The 18,714-nt window shown below is 42.1% G+C and overlaps 2 protein-coding genes across 5 annotated transcripts in view; both read left to right on the top strand.

The window, feature by feature from the left end:
* Positions 1 to 12,236, top strand: part of LOC114365901 (Thymine DNA glycosylase) — a 68,007-nt gene extending 55,771 nt beyond the window's left edge. Inside the window, exons 14-18 of the mRNA XM_028322607.1 lie at positions 468 to 543; positions 1,220 to 1,341; positions 2,369 to 2,612; positions 3,527 to 3,734; positions 5,758 to 12,236. Of these exons, the coding sequence (XP_028178408.1) occupies positions 468 to 543; positions 1,220 to 1,341; positions 2,369 to 2,612; positions 3,527 to 3,734; positions 5,758 to 5,880 (773 nt within the window). The 3' untranslated portion in view covers positions 5,881 to 12,236. The remainder of the gene's footprint in view (positions 1 to 467; positions 544 to 1,219; positions 1,342 to 2,368; positions 2,613 to 3,526; positions 3,735 to 5,757) is intronic.
* Positions 12,237 to 13,338: 1,102 nt separating this feature from the next.
* Pur-alpha (Purine-rich binding protein-alpha) overlaps positions 13,339 to 18,714 on the top strand; it is a 41,671-nt gene continuing 36,295 nt past the window's right edge. Inside the window, exon 1 of one of the 4 annotated variants that reach the window (XM_028322618.1) lies at positions 13,339 to 13,611. In XM_028322618.1, coding sequence (XP_028178419.1) covers positions 13,569 to 13,611 — 43 coding nt within the window. In that variant the 5' untranslated portion in view covers positions 13,339 to 13,568. Of the gene's footprint in view, positions 13,612 to 13,739; positions 14,047 to 18,714 lie in introns of those variants that run through there. The other 3 variants (XM_028322619.1, XM_028322620.1, XM_028322621.1) reach the window with 3 other exon arrangements.

Raw genomic sequence — 18,714 nt, 5'->3', positions numbered from 1 at the left:
GGCCCACAGTGCATTGCGATAGGCATCGCTGTTGCGACAGGGTGGCACTGCTCAATTCACTTTTGTTTCCTTGTAATGTTTTATGTTTCTTTCTTTCTTTCTTTTAACCTATCAAAACACTATAGTTGTACAACACTGATATATGACACTAATAGTGACAGGACGCTACTATCAATACTGGGTTATTAGTTCTAATTTTTGCCACGTTGGACAACACTGAAGTGTCCCATATAATTATGACAAGTACAGGGAGCGCTACTATCAATACTGGGTTTTTAGTTCTTATTATGACCACTTGACGTTTCAGAATCGTTTGACTATATTACTGTCGCATTAAGTTAATCCTGTCATGACAATAAAATGTTAAAAATAAATACATAAGCAGGTAAAACAGATAAACGTATAACTGTGGACCACATTGCAGAAATAAAATATGTATTGTAACATTTTCCTGATCTTTATTCCAGGTAACGGCCTCGCGGACAGTCCGCGGTTAGACCAGCTACATCAGCATCCCTCCATGTATCCTAGCAATTTTAATAGGTGAGTGCTTTTACATGACGTGTTCATTTATCACCATGATCAAGGGTGCAAACGCTAAGCAGTATGAATATAACGAGCATTGTAATCGGTCCTTCGGTTGCACCTTTTGGAAAGTTTGATCAAATTATATTACGCCAAGTTTTCGATAAAATGTGTCTGTCAACTGTCATATCAAGTAAACATAGTAAGCAGAATTGACGACCTATGGGGCAGCTAGGTTCTGGAGTGGAGGCCACGTACCAGATAAGCGCAGCGTAGGATGTCCCACTAGGTGCACCGACGACCTCACAAAGGTAGCAGGAAGGCGCTGGATCCAGGCCGCTACCAACCGTAATCATTGGGGAGGCCTATTTACAGCAGAGGACGTTCTAGGGCTGAAATGAAGATAATGATGATGATGACCGTCACATCGAGCGATCAATGACGCATGAAAGGCATAGCGTGGCTCAATCCATGCTCATATAAGCCAATTTTTCCTAGCGGTTGGTGAAAAGTGTTTGTTTTGAGCGACTCGTAAATTAGGAGTTTGATATATTTGGAAACAACTGGAGCTGGGGCTTGTTGCCGAAACCCTACTTCCTTTTCAATAAGGGACGTTATGGACCCCAGAGAATGAAATTAAACCCAGGAACACATCATACGTAGAACAGTTTATAATACGGTGTATTTCCTTCAGGTCGACGCCTCCCAGCGGCGGCGGCGGCGGCGGCGGCGCGGGCGCGGGCCCGTTCTCGCCGGCGCCCGCCTTCCGCCCGCCCGACCACCAGCCGCACACGCCGCACCACCACCACGCGCCAGGTAACATTATACATTACTAGCGGTCGCCCGCGACTTCGTACGCGTGGATCCCGTTTTACCCCCTTCATCTATCTTACGCGGCTTAAATTTTTTCATACAAATGTTTTTTCCCGCTAACTCCCGTTCCCGTGGGAATTTTGCAATATCCTGTTGTAACTAAGCTTTAAGTTTACTAAGGTACCTGCATGCCAAATTTCAATCGTCCAACTTAAGCGGTTTAGATTTTTCATACAAAAGGATTTTCCCGGTAATTCCCTTTCCCGTGGGAATTTCGGGAATTCCTTTCTTAGTGCACCTCTACGGTACCTAAGCTACGTCCCTTCCAAATTTCAAGTGCCTACGTTTAGCCGTTTAGGCTGTGCGTTGATATGTCACTAAGTCAGTCAGAATCTATGCGGAACTTTGACGTTTATAAGTTCAACACTGAACCGTCCCAGCTATGACATTTGCAGGAGGGCGTCACTATCAATACTGGGTTTGTAAGTTTTAGATTTTTGCCACTTGACCTTTCAAAATTGCTCGACTATACTCCCGAACTGTAATTTTTTGTCATTCACAGATTATAAAAATATTTAAATCTGCAGATTTTTGACGTTACCACTATCTACTGATTTGAAACTTTAATCTAGGTAAACCCCGCCCCACCTCTAACGGTCTTCTGAGTTTAAAGACTGGCGATCCCTCTCTGCTACAACATTAGATGTAACTACGCAACATTTTTCATTTTTACATAGTATTTCTATCGTCAATAAAGTTTTGGAATGAATAATGATTGTCTACTCACGGACATTGCCCGCGGGCGGCGTGACCGGAGGGAGCGGCGAGCGTTCGGCGAACGAACGAGCAATGTTCGGTTCGCGAGCGAACATCTAAGAAGACGATCCTGACGCACTCTCTTCAACGACTTTGCACTAAACGGTCTCGATATATAGACAATTAATTGTATACAGTCCACTCTTTTCATTCAATGATTTCCACTACACTCACTATCGAAGTAACAATGATCAAGAAACTGTCGGACTTTCAGAGTCGCCGGGCGAGTACGGCGGGCCGGGCACGCCCAAGCCGAAGTCGCAGGACGTGGCGTCGAAGTCGCTGTCGGGGCTGGAGTCGCTGGTGGACCAGATCCCGTCGATAGCGGAGGGCCCGGCCGGCGGCGGCGGCGGCGGCGAGGCGGCGGCGGCCGTGGCGGCGCCCGCGCTGCCCGAGTACGCGCCGGCGCTCTACCCGCCCTACGGCGCCTACTCCACGCCGCCCTACGGGAACAACGGGTGAGTGTGTTGACACTACTAAAGCCTGGTCCGTGAGCACGTAGAATCCCGTCCAAAGACCCCAAGCTGCCCATCCTTGTCGCTCACACGTAATTATGTTGCTGTCGCGCTCGCACACACACTGCGGGCGCGCGTCGCTAAGTCGCGACAGCAATATAATTACGCGCGAGCGATAAGGATGGATAGCTTGAGGTCATTGGACGGGATTCTACGTGCTCACGGACCAGGCTTTACAAGCAAAGACTCATTTTACTGACTTATTAGACTAGAGTTAAAAATCTTGTTTGATTGAAAGATGTGAATGCAAAACGTATTGATTGCTCAATGCGGTGTTTTATTCGCAGTAGTTCCACTGTCTAGTTCCATCATGGAACTACTGCGAATATTTTTTCGCACTAGTTCCATTTGTGCATGAAGATGATAGAACTACCGCGAATAAAGGAAATGCGATACAAGTAGATTTTGTAATCTCAAAGTTAAGACTGTGAAATCTTTTTAAATAAGTAATTTTGAAACCACTTTACTATTATCATGTTCATATGTCTCGTCGCCTTGTACTTTTATCAATTTGCCAACTTTATTTGATAGATATACACCGAAATTCGTGTATTGTAATAAAATAATATAAGCGGACACAAAAATAGCGATCAGTTTTATGTTTCCGACTTGAAACGAAGCGTCTCAGCTAGTTCAGTCTGACATCTCGCTGTATTAGTATTTTGCCCCTGTTCGTCTTCTGCGATGAGGGATTTAAACCTATGCAGACTTTAAGGCCCGAGTCGACTAAACTTTTATCCGAAAATAACTCCTGGTATAACTGGCACATTCATAGTTTCTGTTAAATGTGTTAATTCTGAGATTAATATTACTCTTATTTGGTCAAATTCACCCTAAATATTATTATTTTTGTGCAGCTACGGCGCGCCGTTCGTGGGCTACGGCGGCGGCTGGGGCGCGGCGGCGGTGATGCGGCCGACGCCGGGCTACCTGTCCGAGTGGCAGTACGGCTACACGCCCGTGTCCGCCGTGCCCGCCGTGCCCGCCGTGCCCGCGCCCTACGCGCCCTACAACGCGCCCTACTACAACGGCTACACGCCGCCGCCGCCCGCGCACCACCAGCAGGTACCATATCAACACATGTCCGACACGCTGTAACACACGCTGATATGCTGTAACACACACTGACACGCTGTAACACATCCTGATATGCTGTAACACATGCTGTAAAGCGCCCTGACACGCTGTAACACATCCTGATATGCTGCAACACACGATGACACGCTGTAACACACAATGACACGCTGTAACACACCATGACTAGCTGTAACACATGCTGACACGCTGTAACACACCGTAATAAGCTGTAACACACACTATAATGCTATGTTACACATACACGTTGTAACTGTAACACAACCTGACACGCTGTAACACACTCTGACATGCTGTAACACATCCTGATACGCTGTAACACACGCTGGTACGCTGTAACGCAATGACTAACTGTAACACACCCCGACATGCTGTAACGCGCCCCGACATGCTGTAGCGCGCCCTGACTCGCTGTAACACACCGTAATAAGCTGTAACACACACTATAATGCTGTAACATACACGTTGTAACTGAAACACAACCTGACACGCTGTAGCTCACTCTGACATGCTGTAACACATCCTGATACGCTGTAACATACGCTGATACGCTGTAACACAATGACTAACTGTAACACACCCCGACATGCTGTAACGCACCCTGACATGCTGTAACGCGCCCTGACTCGCTGTAACACACCGTAATAAGCTGTAACACACACTATAATGCTGTAACATACACGGTGTAACTGTAACACCACCTGACACGCTGTAGCTCACTCTGACATGCTGTAACACATCCTGATACGCTGTAACACACGCTGGTACGCTGTAACACAATGACTAACTGTAACACACCCTGATATGCTGTAACACACAATGACACGCTGTAAGACACCCTGACACATGTAACACACTAACACGCTGTAACGCGCCCTGACACAACACGCTAACACGCTGTAACGCATCTTGACACGCTGTAACACGCCCTGACATACTGTAACCTGTCCTGACACTGTAACAATCCCTAGTGGTATAGTGGCTTGAAACGCAACACGCTTTAACATAAAGTACTCTGACACCCCCTGAAATACAGTCACTTGCTCTGATACACAATAATACACTCGGTTAACGCCGTGACAGTTCTCTGAATGTTGCTAGTAACAAACACTGTCACGCCGTATTACACGCGCCCTGACACGCAGTAACATTTGCCTAAAATAAAATTTTATTTCAATTTTATTATTGGTTCCCTTATATTAGGGACTATATTTATTGTACTTCGAGGTACCAATGAAAGGATTATTTGTCAGGGGTGTTATCCAGACGCGAGATAATTTAGAAAACCAGAAATCGAACCCAGCCAAGTCTCCTTTCATACATGAACCTCCGCGCCACCGCTCCGGCTCCGGCCCGCGGGTAATATATTTTTATTATTGATTTTAATTTTCATTTTTTCTGTCGCTCTGTGCCGTCTTTCTCGAAAGAAGCTATCCCAATAGGGATGTTGACTGATAGGGGTAATGAAATCGAAATTCTATTTAGTCCGTCAGACAGATAAAAAAAAATTTGGAAATGTTTTAATTTTTTTCATAATCGAATAATTACAGTATTATACTCGTATCGAGTTAAAATGTCGCGGGACGTCACTTTTGAGTAAAAAATCTATTCAAGCGTGACGTAACGCGCCATTTCAACTCGACGTAGCACTGTTATCAGTTAATTATGAACGAAAATAAAAAATATGACTTTAATATTTTGTAATTATCTGTCTGACAGACAAATAATTGAAATTTTGTCATCTATAGTCTGGTCTGTGAGCACGTAGTCGCGCTCGCACACTCACTGCTGCCGCCCGTCGCACAGTCGCGACAGCAATATAGTTACGCGCGAGCGATAAGGATGGGTGGCTTGGGGTCATTGGACGGGATTCTACGTGCTCACAGACCGGGCTTTAGCCTATTCTATTTCTGTTGACACCGCAGAACTGGCAACTTCGGTAAGCTCGCTGGTGACGGTGTCGGTGTCGGTGACGTTGGTGTTGGTGTTGCAGCCGCACTACCTGCCGGCGCCGCCGCTGCTGGAGCTGCACGCGGGCGGCGAGCACGCGGCCGGCGTGCCCGCCGTGCCCGCCGTGCCGTCCGTGCCGTCCGTGGGCTTCGGCGGCTTCTGTTAGCACCGGACTGAGCGAGCCGAGGATAGCATAAGGGTTTTTTTACATTTTAGTTAGTGGAATGCGAGGCGCCGGCGCCCGGCCCCGAATCTCGGCGACGTTCGCGGCGTGAGTAGCGAATTGGACTGATGTCGCTCGACCGGCGGTCGACGCGCCCGCTGCGACTCGTGAGGCGATCGTCGTGATGTAATTTAATCTTTTTCAAACTGATGAGCTTAATTTGTAGGGTTTGTTTGTAAATATTGTACGCGTTCTGTTCGGATCCATCGCGCCCTCGTTTGACCGATCGCCGGACGCGTCGCAGGCCGGGTCCGTCGAGCGCGCGGAGGCGGCCGATCGACTCGAATATTGATCATTATTATCGGAGGTGATGCCCGAGTTTGTTAAAAAAGTCTTGCCAATGAAATGTTTCGCGTTCTAGTCACTTACTGATTCGTGTCGGCTAGTCAAAAGTGTAATATCGATCGCGTCCCCGCACTCCCGCACGGATCGCTCGAGTGAATCATGTTTTATCTAAGTCACAAGAACGGCCTATGAGATGTATGATGTATACTTTTTTATTTAGGTTTAGTTGTACGTCGCGAGTGTGACGCTATTTATAATTCAATTTTAGCATTTTTTATACATATTAACTATATTTTTACTGTCGCTACGAGGCGGCCATTTTGTCATCGCGGTCGTTGACTCCGGCCGAGAGGCGACGTGTGATACTGTTGGCTCAATTGATGGAAACTCGTCGATCTAATAATATGCATAGACTCAATACACATGTCACGTGAAGTTATAAGATACGAAATGTGATGATTTTGTTCATTATAATTGTTTAAAAAAGTACAGCAAACTCTATTTATATTGCTGCTATCATTTCAGACTGGCATTTATTCTCATTATTCAAAAAAATCTATGTCTGTTATTATTTTGATGTATAAACAAAACGGCGATCACTGCCAGGAAGGTTGTCCGGAGTCAGCGGCCGCGCCGCATTGTCATGGACTCCTTGCATTTGACTAAACGTTACCCGATCAGTTACATAGCTTCGGATCGCTAGTGATAGCATAATTTTACATAAGATTTATAACCTATATTTTATTATACACGCGCCATTTTATTGTAAGTCTGTCGCGCCGCGGAGCTCGGTGACAACTCTCAAGATTCCGCGATTACAATGACGCAAACTTAACCCGAGGCAGGAAAATACATATTTTACCTTTTTATAAAAAATGAATTAACACTGTCAAGTGTTGTAAAAAACTGCTGTTGTAACTTTATATTTATGACGAATCTGAGGTCAAATGGCAAACTTTTGATGTCGTGGACGTTTCGAACGTGCCCGCGCGAGCTCCGCGGCGCCCGACGCGCTAGGTTTAGTTGTGTAACGACGCATAATGACGTTTCAGGTGCTCATGGGTTCGATTGTTTCCTCGCAGTTGCCATTCGGCGCTCTGTCGCTTGTTCGAGGTCTTGTGTTGTTGGTCTCTCTCCCCGTCACGTGACCGGGCGTGAGGTCCACGGTCGGGGTTCCGTCGCGACCCGCTTACGGAGATGTGTTTCTACGTTAAGCGTCAATGAGGGGTGGTTTTAAAAAATCTTGTACAAAATTCTTAAATTAGTGAAATCGAATCTTTTCTTTGCACAAACGGTGAATAAAAAAATCTTAAATATAGGCTAAGAAACGAAATAACATACGTAATAAAGACATATACGTTAATGCTAGGTTTACTGGAAAGAATTTATATTGTAGTGTTGGGTGTGTCGCCGACCACACCGCGGCCCGCGCTCCCGCCGCGGCTCTCGACTGATCTGAGTGAGAAATTACGTCAATTTAGTAAAATTTATATTCCTCAAGATTATTTTCTCGCTGAATGGGGTGGTTGACTGGGTTTTTCAAAAGTTATAGAAAAATATATTTTATTTTAGGAGTCAAAAATCTTCTTCGAAGTTTTCGAATGCTAAAAAAGTAGGTCACCGTTTTTAGTCAGCAGACGTGGCAGATAGGCGTTTCATTTTTCTTCGCTCTATCTCGCAAAGGAATTCGTCACAAACGTCCGAAGTGAAGCGTGGGAAACTACCCTGTTGCGTGATGCGTTTAGTTACCGTTCCGTTCCGGCGGGAGCGCGCGCCGGGAGCCCAAGCGCCGTGTCGCCGGCCGGCCGCCCGATGCTGTGCGCGCGCCATACACAAGTAGTTGCGGTTCAAGTTTCGTTCCAACTTTACAAATTTAACAAACAAGTTTTTAAAGTGTTCTAAAATTACTATTGGTAAAAACACTAACTTTGTTTGAGTGCGAGATGTATTGCTTAGGCAGTAAATTATATGTTTATTTATTGTATGTTGCGTTGGGTAACGTACAGATGAGATGTATAAATTTTACTAAAAAACTACTTTTGTATGGGGCTCGCACACCAGGCGGGCTTCGAGCCGCGCCGCTTCGACACGTCTTGTTTCTTCGTCTTTCAGAAGGGAAAATTATAAGTTAAAATGAAAATGAAATCAACAGGGTATTTAAGATTGCTTAAGATTTATTATTTTATATTTATTATATGATTTTTGTGTGCCTCGCGCAGTTGTGTTTAGTGTTACTGATATTTTTTGAGGATAAGCGACGAATGATCGCGGACGGCAGCTTACGAATCCGCACGAATCGAACTTAATCACTATGTACTTAATAAAATACAACCCACATAGGGAAAAATAAACGCTGGATGTTTAGTTTTTATTAATAGTTTAAAAGTTGTTGAGGTAATCGAAGCGGATATCCCAAATATAAGTTGGGCTTTGTGTGAAGCGTGTAGCGTGCGCGCGCCGCTGCCGTCCGCGACCGCGCGCCGGCGCCGACCCGCCCCCCACAGGCTGCAATGAACTCATGTTTTTTCATTCATTATTAAACAAAATATAAATAATCTACCACTAATTTTATTGCAAAAGCTATATAATTTTTCTATAAAAATATGTAACAGTATAAAACCACACAAACAATGCGGTTGTGACAGTTTTACGTACATTCCTGAATTAAAGAAAAATCTTCAGTGTTTCCAATCAGTAAAAATTAAAGAACTGACACTTTCAATAATTTTTAATGTTGTCGATGATTCTTACCACAAGTTTATTGGCTCAAATAGTCAAATTACTTTACTTTTAAAGTAACGGGATATCAATTTGGAAGTCAAAGATATACCTACAACTACGCACCAGTAAATGTTTACCCGCGCCGCCTGTGAGGGCCGCGTCACCGCCGCGTCACTTGCGTTTGTACATAATGAGTGCTTTATTACGCTTTTGATATTATATTTTTATTTAAATCTACATTTATATTTCTATATTTTTGCTTTTGTACAATAACGAATACGTGTGATCGAGTTTTGCGTTTGGTTTTTCACTTGGCGATCGCGTGGCCGTCGTTCTCTCTGTTTCGAACTTAAATCAATCTTTATGTACTTACAATAATTGTAGTCTGTGATATTTAATCTTGTGGAGTTATTTTTACAGTAATTCGTGAATTTATTTCTATGAAGAGGTTTTCATCAGTTTTCATCATTTGTTATTTTTAGATGAAAAGGCCAGTGAATTTAAGTAATGAATTTTTAAAGTGAGGAACGACCGCCCCGCGACCGTCTTGATGTATGTTGCTAGTTATTTGAATTTGGAAATGGTGTTTTATTATTGTTTGTGTTGCCCGTGACCGAATCGCTCCGCCGTAGGGAGCACTATCAACGCGGCTCGCCAGCACGCTTGCCGGAATGATCTCAAACTAATTAGACGATTTAAGCTTAATTGAATGTCAGATTGATTAGTTGACAAATTTTGATTTGTGTGTTTAGTTTACTAGAACTTGAACGGGGAGTTTATGGTCACGGGCAACATGTTAAGCCATTGGTACGTTTCGCCAGTAATCTCAGTTGTAAACAAGGCCTACGCGCGCTGCCGGCGGCGCCACCCGCGCCGCCCGTCTCGAATACTTGTGATTGTTTCTATTTCACGCTATCTATTGAGTTAGTTGATCTACCCTGATCTTTAGAAGGTTCGTTTTAAAGTCTTGGATTAGCAAATTTACTGTCAAATTGGTAACGGCGGGTGGGTAGTGAATTGATCACATTTGACAGCACATTTCCTGGTCTCGGGTGAGATAAGCTTCTAAAAAGCGGGAGTAACGTGCCAGAATATTGTCTACAGAAGAGACACGTTAGTTGCTACAATCGACTAATTCACTAGTGTCATGTGATGTAGTCGTAAACGTCGCTGCGACGCCGACGCCGCCGCGCCGCGAGTCGTCAGTCTAGTCGGAACGTGCGAAGTACAATTTGTAACGGACGCACAATGCGAATAATGGAATTGAGAACGCGGCGGCGTCGGCGGGCGGAGCGTTTAATTTAGTCTTTACGTCGTAGTTTCTTTAACAATATTCCTTCTGCAACGGAGTGCAACGGATATCGGCGTGTCGCAACACGGCGGTCGTGCGGACGACGCCGACCGCTCGGCGGTGCCGGGCGCACTCGAGGTAGGCGTGGAGTCAGGTCGCGCTGGACTTACCCGTAGTGTAGCGTAAGTCTCTATCAACGAGTTAGTGTTAGCGGGGGCGGGGCGCGCCGGGCGCCGGGGCGCTCCGCCCCTCACGCGGGCCCGCGCGGCCGGGGCCGGGGCTGTGCCGGGAGCGTTGGGGACGAAACACAATGGTGTCATTTACTTTTTTACGGATATTGTTGTTTCGTTCCCTGCACCTCCTCGCGAGCGTGGGCCCGCAGGCGCCCGCTGCGGCCGCGCCGGCTCGCGCCCCGTTAGGGTTGACCAGTGTATGCATTGAGTCGCTCAACTATTTGTACAGTATGTATATTTTTGTAAAATTCATTCTAACCGGTGGCAATATTATGAAATTTAAAAATTTATCTCTAATATTAAAACTTAGTACAATTATTGTTATTTAATAATTTGATCATCAATTCCGTTTCTGAGTTTTCACTCGATCGTCGTCCCGAACTAAGAGTATGAGTCGACACTGAAGGCTCGATAAAAGTGCAACTTTGATTCTGTTATCGCTCGCTGAATCCGATGTACCGGCGGCGCCGTAGAGTTCCTCGGGCGCTCCGCTGCGGGGATGACTTAACGGCTCTCGGTGCGGTCGACCGTCAGGAGGCAGTTCCGGTTCATAACGACAGCATAGATAACCGAGTCAAGGTTCGGTTTGCGGGTCGAGAGTATAGTTGCACGACTCACGAGCTCGCACTGGAGTCGAGCAGTAGTTCTGGCGCCGCGCGCGTCGCTTGGTTGTGAATTAGTGTCGCTTGTGCCCCTCCCTCCCCTCCCCTCCCTTCACTCCGTCACCGCAGCCTAGCACACGTTGAGTGTTCGATATCGCAGTATTTTCGTGCCAAAACACACCGATACAGGTACTACGAGCAATAAAGTTACATATTGTAGTCTAATGAAAGCAATAAACTACGATTGAACGCGTTGCCTAAACTTACTCACGATTCGAATCGTAGAAACCTTTGCGACTCACTTCATTGTAATGTAGACGTCTAGTGATAAACTATTTATTAATGTGAACACGAACGTGTCTGAAACATCTGCGATATACGAGTGATCATGGAGATACTTAAATCGACTTAAGGCGACGGAGTTCGGTCCTAGCTCAATTTTATTGATACTTTATTATTAATGATTATTATATATTTGTACTTGCTTGTTATTCGCCGTTGAACTGTAGTTGTTCGACCCCGGCGAGCCCGGGGCCCATTCCCCACCTGCAGTACTCGACATCTCGCATTTGGACTACGGTGCTTGTTTGTAGGGGGCGCGGCGCGGCCTCATATCCCGACCCGACGTAGCCGCTTCCCTGTACATAGTCCCAGCGAGAGGTGCCGGCCCGCGCCCGCCGTGTCCCCCGCAGCGTTTAAAGTACAATTTATTGAATACCTTAATCTCTATTATTAATTAATGATTATACACTATTGTCACTGTTGAGCGATGCCGCATGTTCTCACTCGGCCGAGACCGGTTCGTGTCCGTTTTCTATATTTACGCTAGCTATAACACTAAAGTTGATATGTTTGTACAGTTTTTATTGATACTTCTCGTAGTGGACTAAGCAAAAAAAAATATTTTTAGTATAATAAGATCTAATCGAATTACATCATAGTGTATCATAAAGTACTCGAGGTCGTTTTTCAAAATTTCTTTTAACTTTGTATGAGAACTTTCGTGAGTTTTAATTTAAAAATAATAATAATTAATGTCTCATCTGAAACTGACTCCATGGAATGTAATTAGAACTTAAACAGGAAGAATTTTAAATAATGAAATACAACATAATAACGGTTAAGTATGTATTATAAATAGTGGTAAGGTAAAAAGTTATTAACATTGTATGGAAAAATTGTGACAAAATTATAGTCATTTGTAATATTAAGTGTTGTTTTATTCATTCCAATTTTTATTTACTTAATAATATTAAGAATACGAAAGTGAAAGAAATAACACATTGGCTGGCTACTTTGTAAGAGTTACTTGGTCGCGTGCACAATCTTCGTAAAATTAAAGTACCTACCCACCTACATAATTTGCCTGAGTTTAGGAGGAAAGGGGAAACGAAAATCACTGTATTATTTTATTCAATTATTATACCCTAAAATAAAATGACACAGATTTTGGATAAAATGAAATATAATAAAGTGAAGGAAATCGTGTCTTGGGAGCGGCCTTTGTCCATCAGTGGACCTCAATTAGTTGAAACGAACGAACTAAAGTAAAAGAAATACTGCGTTACTTCCAGATTTTCCGCGGGAAATCTCAAATACCATAGACAATTTAGTAAAAGTAGCCAAACATTTTTTGGAGGTTCTACATTCGCGTTCTGTGTATAATATTTTCTTAAAAATAAACTATAATTCAAAATATTTAGTAAGTAAAGGGTAGGCCCCACCCTTCTGGCGCAGTCGGGTAAATAATATAGGCGCTCGCGACCATCACTTCGAAACAACATGGGCTGGTGGTGTGGGAAGTGGCGAAAGAAACTTTTAGTTTTGTCTGCCTCTTTTTTAATTACATAGTTTGGTAAGCAATCTTGGGGCTTAGCCATACCAGCCATACACACTTCATTTCAATACCCTTCTCTGTGCCCTTCTCCCTGCCCATAGACACGAAATAACGATTACCGGTAATTTTATCGTTATTGTTATTTTAAATAACTTTGATTTTGTTGAAATGAGAATAAAGAAAACTAAGAATTTAATCATAAAATTATTGGATTATTTACATGGGTACATATTAAATTCTTTTATTCCTTAAAATTTAGTCAGTGACGTGATATTTTTATGCGACATGACTGTGAGAATTTATGGTACCGCATCTGACAAAGGATGTCAAAAGCAAAATAGAGTTAGTAAAAAAGTAAAAAGAGTCATTTAGTTTGCACAAAATTGCTTAGACGATTGAAATATTATTTTAGCTACAAATTTAAAGAATTTAGTAAAACCAAAGATCTAAAACATTTAAGAACTTAACATTTATCAATCGGTGTTGATTAAAATTTGAATTTACCTTATCAATTTGTCAAAATAATCGAGACATAAAATTCAAGTATTGTGTGCATTACAAAAGACCTAAGTTTGATGGCTTTGAGTACCAGAGACAATTTGAGTTGACGAGAGTCTCCAAAAAGATCGGCGGATAGCCTGTAGAATTCGGTGTGGATTGAGATGTCGGATATCGGCAGCGGAGACGAGGCGATTACTAGTCAGAGTACGTATTTATTAACGCCTTGAGAGTGTCTGGAACGCGCTTCGTTTTGCCCCGTGGCCGTGCGACAACTCGAAAGTCGTCCCGTGCAGTCCTAACGTTCAAAAGTAAATATTTCATTGTTCCCGTTTCAAAATGGCGAAGCGGACTCCGCTATATCTCAGACAGTGAGGCCTCCGAGGGGACCTCTCACGGGCCGAGCCTCCGGAGAGCGGGCGGCGGCGCGACAGCCCGCCCGGGACCGGCTGCGACCGACCGCCGGCGGAGGTTGACGACCTATCGATTTTTTTGTCTGCGACCTCTCGTCGGCGGGCGGGCCGTTGTCGGCGGCCGGGGCAGCGGGAGCGCTGCTGGCCTGCTGCGGAGGTGAGCCGGCGCCAGCGCGGACAGTCGTCAGCCGCGGCGCCGCGCGCGTCAGCTGAGCGCTCGCGATGGCAGGTCAGTGGCCGCTGCTCCCGCTCCCGGCCTGTGCTGCTCTGGCCTCGCCCACTGGCCTCCCTGATCTCATTACATCCCGATTGTGCCACGTCTAGCCTTCCCTGACGCTCCAAATCCCTGTGCAAGCCAGATAACCTGTCAATGTGTTGTGTTTCTTTGTTCCATCTGCAAGTGTTTTCTGAAGTGCTGGAAGTGTTTGCGGCAGTGTTACCGTCAGTTCAGTGCCTTGTGTAGTGTATAAGTGCTGGAAGACTGAAGAATTCACAATTGTAACAAAGGATCAGCTGATTCAAGACAGTGTTCAACACAAAGAAACAGCATTCAGTGTCAAGATGAGATGAGTTTCTAACTGGGATAGCTTTGTTTTGGAAGATTTGGGGTGCTTTCAAGATATACCTGCCAGATACAGATGACTTTTGGCACACTTGTGTTAAAATTTGACGCCATTGTAAGAGAAACAATAGGCTATCCAGTGTTCAGTGAGTATTGACTAGTCAAAGGAAAGTAAGTTTAGCTTTTGTTTCTGCATTAGCTGGAATTTGCTTGCAGTTCAATTAAGGTTCTACAGTGGAATTATTATTGATTTGTGATGACAATGGGAATGGGCAATAACTTAGTTGCTTAGATATTGTTTTACTTTAAGATCAGTGGCCTAGCTAGATTGACTAACTAAAGCAATCAAATTGGAAGTATGTGTGTCGATGTTGACTTGTTTATGGTGAGATGATTGTCTACACAGCAAGGCCAATATTTAATGTGTTACATGTGCATTAATTTTCTGAAAAAACTACCACTACACTCTGATTTTTAATTCGACGGAATTTTGACATTTCAGAAGTGTTACCAACATTGAAACATTCCCACTGAGGATGGAGAGCATTTTCACAAATTAAAAAATAATCCTTTCTTGAATTTAAGGTTTCACTTAAAAAACTAAGGCTTAAAAATGTACTGATCATTTCAAAATGATTATTTGAATTTTTATTATCATATTTTAGAAGTTACAAAAAAAATTGGGAAATTATTTTTCTATTACTGGACTCCCTGGCCAATAATCCATGGGTTACAAACCTTTTTTATGAAAATCCTTTTGTTAATAAAATCTTAGCTTCATAAAATAATCAATTTAACAAGATGCCAATTTTATAATCCAAGTTGATTATGATGACGATAATGATGATTGATAATCAATACATATTTTCGTTTATGTTAATATGTTGTTTTACTGTGTTAAAAACACGTTTTTTTCTATTTAATCTCTAAAATGTACATAATAATCAGTGTACATTGTATTCACGAAACAAACAATAGTTCATTCTTGTAAGTTGTAGTTGATGAAATTTCATTTCATATTATTTATTAATAATTCAAAGCAAAAAAGGCTTATTACATCTGAATTGTCAAAAAATGACAGCTGTCAGAATTCCGTCGAATTAAAAATCGGACTATAGTTAACATCGGACACAATATTGAATTCTTAAGATTCTTATTAGACTTGTATAGTGTGACTTTGTAGGGAGGTTTTTGTCAGTTTCTAGTACTAAATATTGATGCACATTTATTAGATTTTGGTTTGACTAGGCTCATAAGCCTTGGGTATAGGGTTCCCAACCCTCCCGGATTGCCCGGGAGACTCCGGAAATAATGGTTAACCTCCCGACCTCCCGGAGAGCAATATTTTCTCCGGTATTTCTAAATAAAATAAAATTAAATGCATCCATTGCTGCTTGTACTTGTTTATAAATTTTATCTTTAAAAGAACCAATCACATGGACCAGCATTACTAAACTCCAGGAATTATTAAATATTGACATAGATAGTGACAAATTGTACGATGAGCTTGGACTTTTGCGTGAGGTGCAAGCACATCTTATTGAATAAAATCGAGTGGATTTACGCTGGGTTGACTTCTTTACGAAATCGAAAGACAGAAATCCCTGTCCTGAATTTAAAAAAAATGGTCACGTTTGTTCTTTCCATTCCTGTCTCTATTAATGCTTCATTCGAGCGCGTATTCAGCGTGATGGAGCAACTATGGAGCAAGCCCCCCCCCCCCCACAATTCTCCCGGGTTGGTCCTTTCAAGAGTTGGCAACCCTACTTGGGTAGCCAAGGTGTGCCTAATTGTAATGTGTTGAAGACAAGCTGCTGGAAGGTTGAGCTGTGTGTTGCCCTCAAATGAGCATTTTACATTGAGTATTTTTCTTCTGGTATTGCCTATAAAATAAAAATAAATAAATAAAAATAAAAATCATTTATTTTCAGACAAAAGCAGTCCATAGTTTGGTTAGTAACAATTTGAACTTAGAGACTATATGTATATTTACTTTGGATATGACCTACAAAATTAATCTGGTTTTCAAACAATACAAGACCCTTTGTCTATTACATGAATGAATGTGCAGCAATGCTGTGCTGGTGACTGGTGTACTGATCCAATTGTGATTTTGTTTGTGAAAGAGACTGATTGGATCTGAATGAAGAATTAACACTAGCTTTTGTCTCATAAAAACCCAAAGGTGGTGAAGTTGGAGATGAAAATCTGTTTATAGAACCCATCATCTCTAAATCAGGGATATGAAATATCATATTATTTATGAATTGGGTTTGCCTTTTGCATGAATGTGTTTGAGTTTTTTCAAATCATGGATTGGGGATGATTTTAAATGATTCATATTTACAAGTTGCATGTTTAATTACATTCCCTTATGACACTTGCAGCTAAAAGATAGCTAGCTAGGCTGCTCCTTCACGATAATTATTCACGATAAGAAGAACTTGCAGGCACTAGCTAGTACAAATAATGTACCAGACATCACACCAATTGCCGGTCTCAAAGTAGCCAAATCCTCGTGAAACGAGGTAGGAGGCATGATGATGGATTGATTGCGTAATGGCTGGAATAAAAATACTTCATAGAACTGTGGGTTTATCCCACTACAATAAAACAGGCTTGAATATATCCATTATCAATGAGATGTATGCCTGAAATATTTGGAATGAAAATGTATGCTAGATAAAATGAAATGCTTTTGTCTTATTTTATAATAATAAGTCAAAAAATCTTTTGCCTTATCAATAACATTGTTCAATAGTTTTGACTGTAATGTAAACAAAACAAATCATTACAAGTTTTAGACGAAGAGCTACAGGACAGTTATCCTGTGGTTTTAGTTCTAAATGGTTTGTCTGGTCAGTGTTGGAGTAACTGGATTTGTTACCTTTTTTGTTATTTTTATCAGTTTTTAGATTGTGTTGTTTATTGTGATGATTGCCTTGAATTGCTCACTCAAGGTCAGAGTGTCTGCTATGTTGAACATAAAAACTGGCCAAGGGCGAATCATGCTTGTATGCAGAGGGCTCTATAGCTTTTCAATGTGTCACATATTTCAATGTGTCAAGTACTTATTTGTACTTTATATGAAAACCAACTTGATTATTCTATCCTACCATAGTCCATGCTGACTTTTTACCCGACTGCGCCAGAAGGAGGGTTATGTTTTTTGGAAAATAGTTGTACTCACATAAAAAATACTTCCTATTTTTAACCAGGGTTCGAAATTATCAAGATAATTACGCTTCGTGATAATTATCAACAGTATACATACAGGGTTCCAAAGGATAATTATCGTGATAATAACAGATAGATAATTATCGGTTGATAATAACAAAAAATGCGCTCGTGAAAATGTACTGTATTCGAAGTTTTCGAACGTGTATTTCCGCACTTGCGTCTAGTGGTGGGCGTTAAACAACATAGATACCTAGTTATAAAACCTATCTTTTTGCTCCACAATGTTCACTAGATATGGATGGAGCATCAAAATATTGATCTATACTCCAAGTTTTATGCGACTAGCGATGGATAACTTGACAACAATCAGCAACCAAAAACATAAAGCAACATTTGCAATCAGAATTTCTTATGAAACAATATGACAAATGTATTTTATACTGTTGATAATTATCCGATAATTATCTGATAATTTCGAACCCTGAGTATAAGATACATTTGTCATATTGATTCATAAGAAATTTTGATGTTACATTGTTTCAAGTCAAGTTATTTTATTCATGATGAATGAGAATGTTGCTTTGTTTTTGGTTACTGATTGTTGTCTTAGAAAACTTCGAATACAGTTCGCGTTTACGAGCGCATTTTTTTGTCATTATCAACCGATAATTATCCATCTGTTATTATCAAGATGATTATCATGATAATTATCGTGATAATTATCATTGATAATTATCCTTTCGAACCCTGATTTTAACTATCTTCAAAAAAAGGAAGGGTTCTTTCTATGTTCAACTGTATGTATTTTTATGTGGGTGTATTAATGTAGTATTTTCAAAATACATATGCACAAGAAAACATAAATTATTTCATCAACATTTACTAATTACTTGACATAATAAAGGTTCCTTTGACATAAAGTTATGTCTAAGCAGAGCTTGTATTATGGCGACTAGACCATGGATTTACATCTAATGTGATGTACCTGTTTATGAGTCGTGCTACTCCGTGTATTCCGGTACTCGTCTTCAATCGCACTAATTTTCCCCCGGCGAATTCCGAACCCGCGACCGCAAAAAGTTGCAAATTCATTCCCCAAAATTGAAAACGCGTGCATCCTTTGGGAAACCAATAGGTATTTGTACAAGATTCAAG

This window comes from Ostrinia furnacalis, unplaced genomic scaffold (genome assembly GCF_004193835.3).
Source record: "Ostrinia furnacalis isolate ACB-3 unplaced genomic scaffold, ASM419383v2 OfSCF7680, whole genome shotgun sequence".
In the NCBI taxonomy this organism is placed as follows: domain Eukaryota; kingdom Metazoa; phylum Arthropoda; class Insecta; order Lepidoptera; family Crambidae; genus Ostrinia; species Ostrinia furnacalis.
This window is presented reverse-complemented; position numbering and strand designations above follow the sequence as displayed.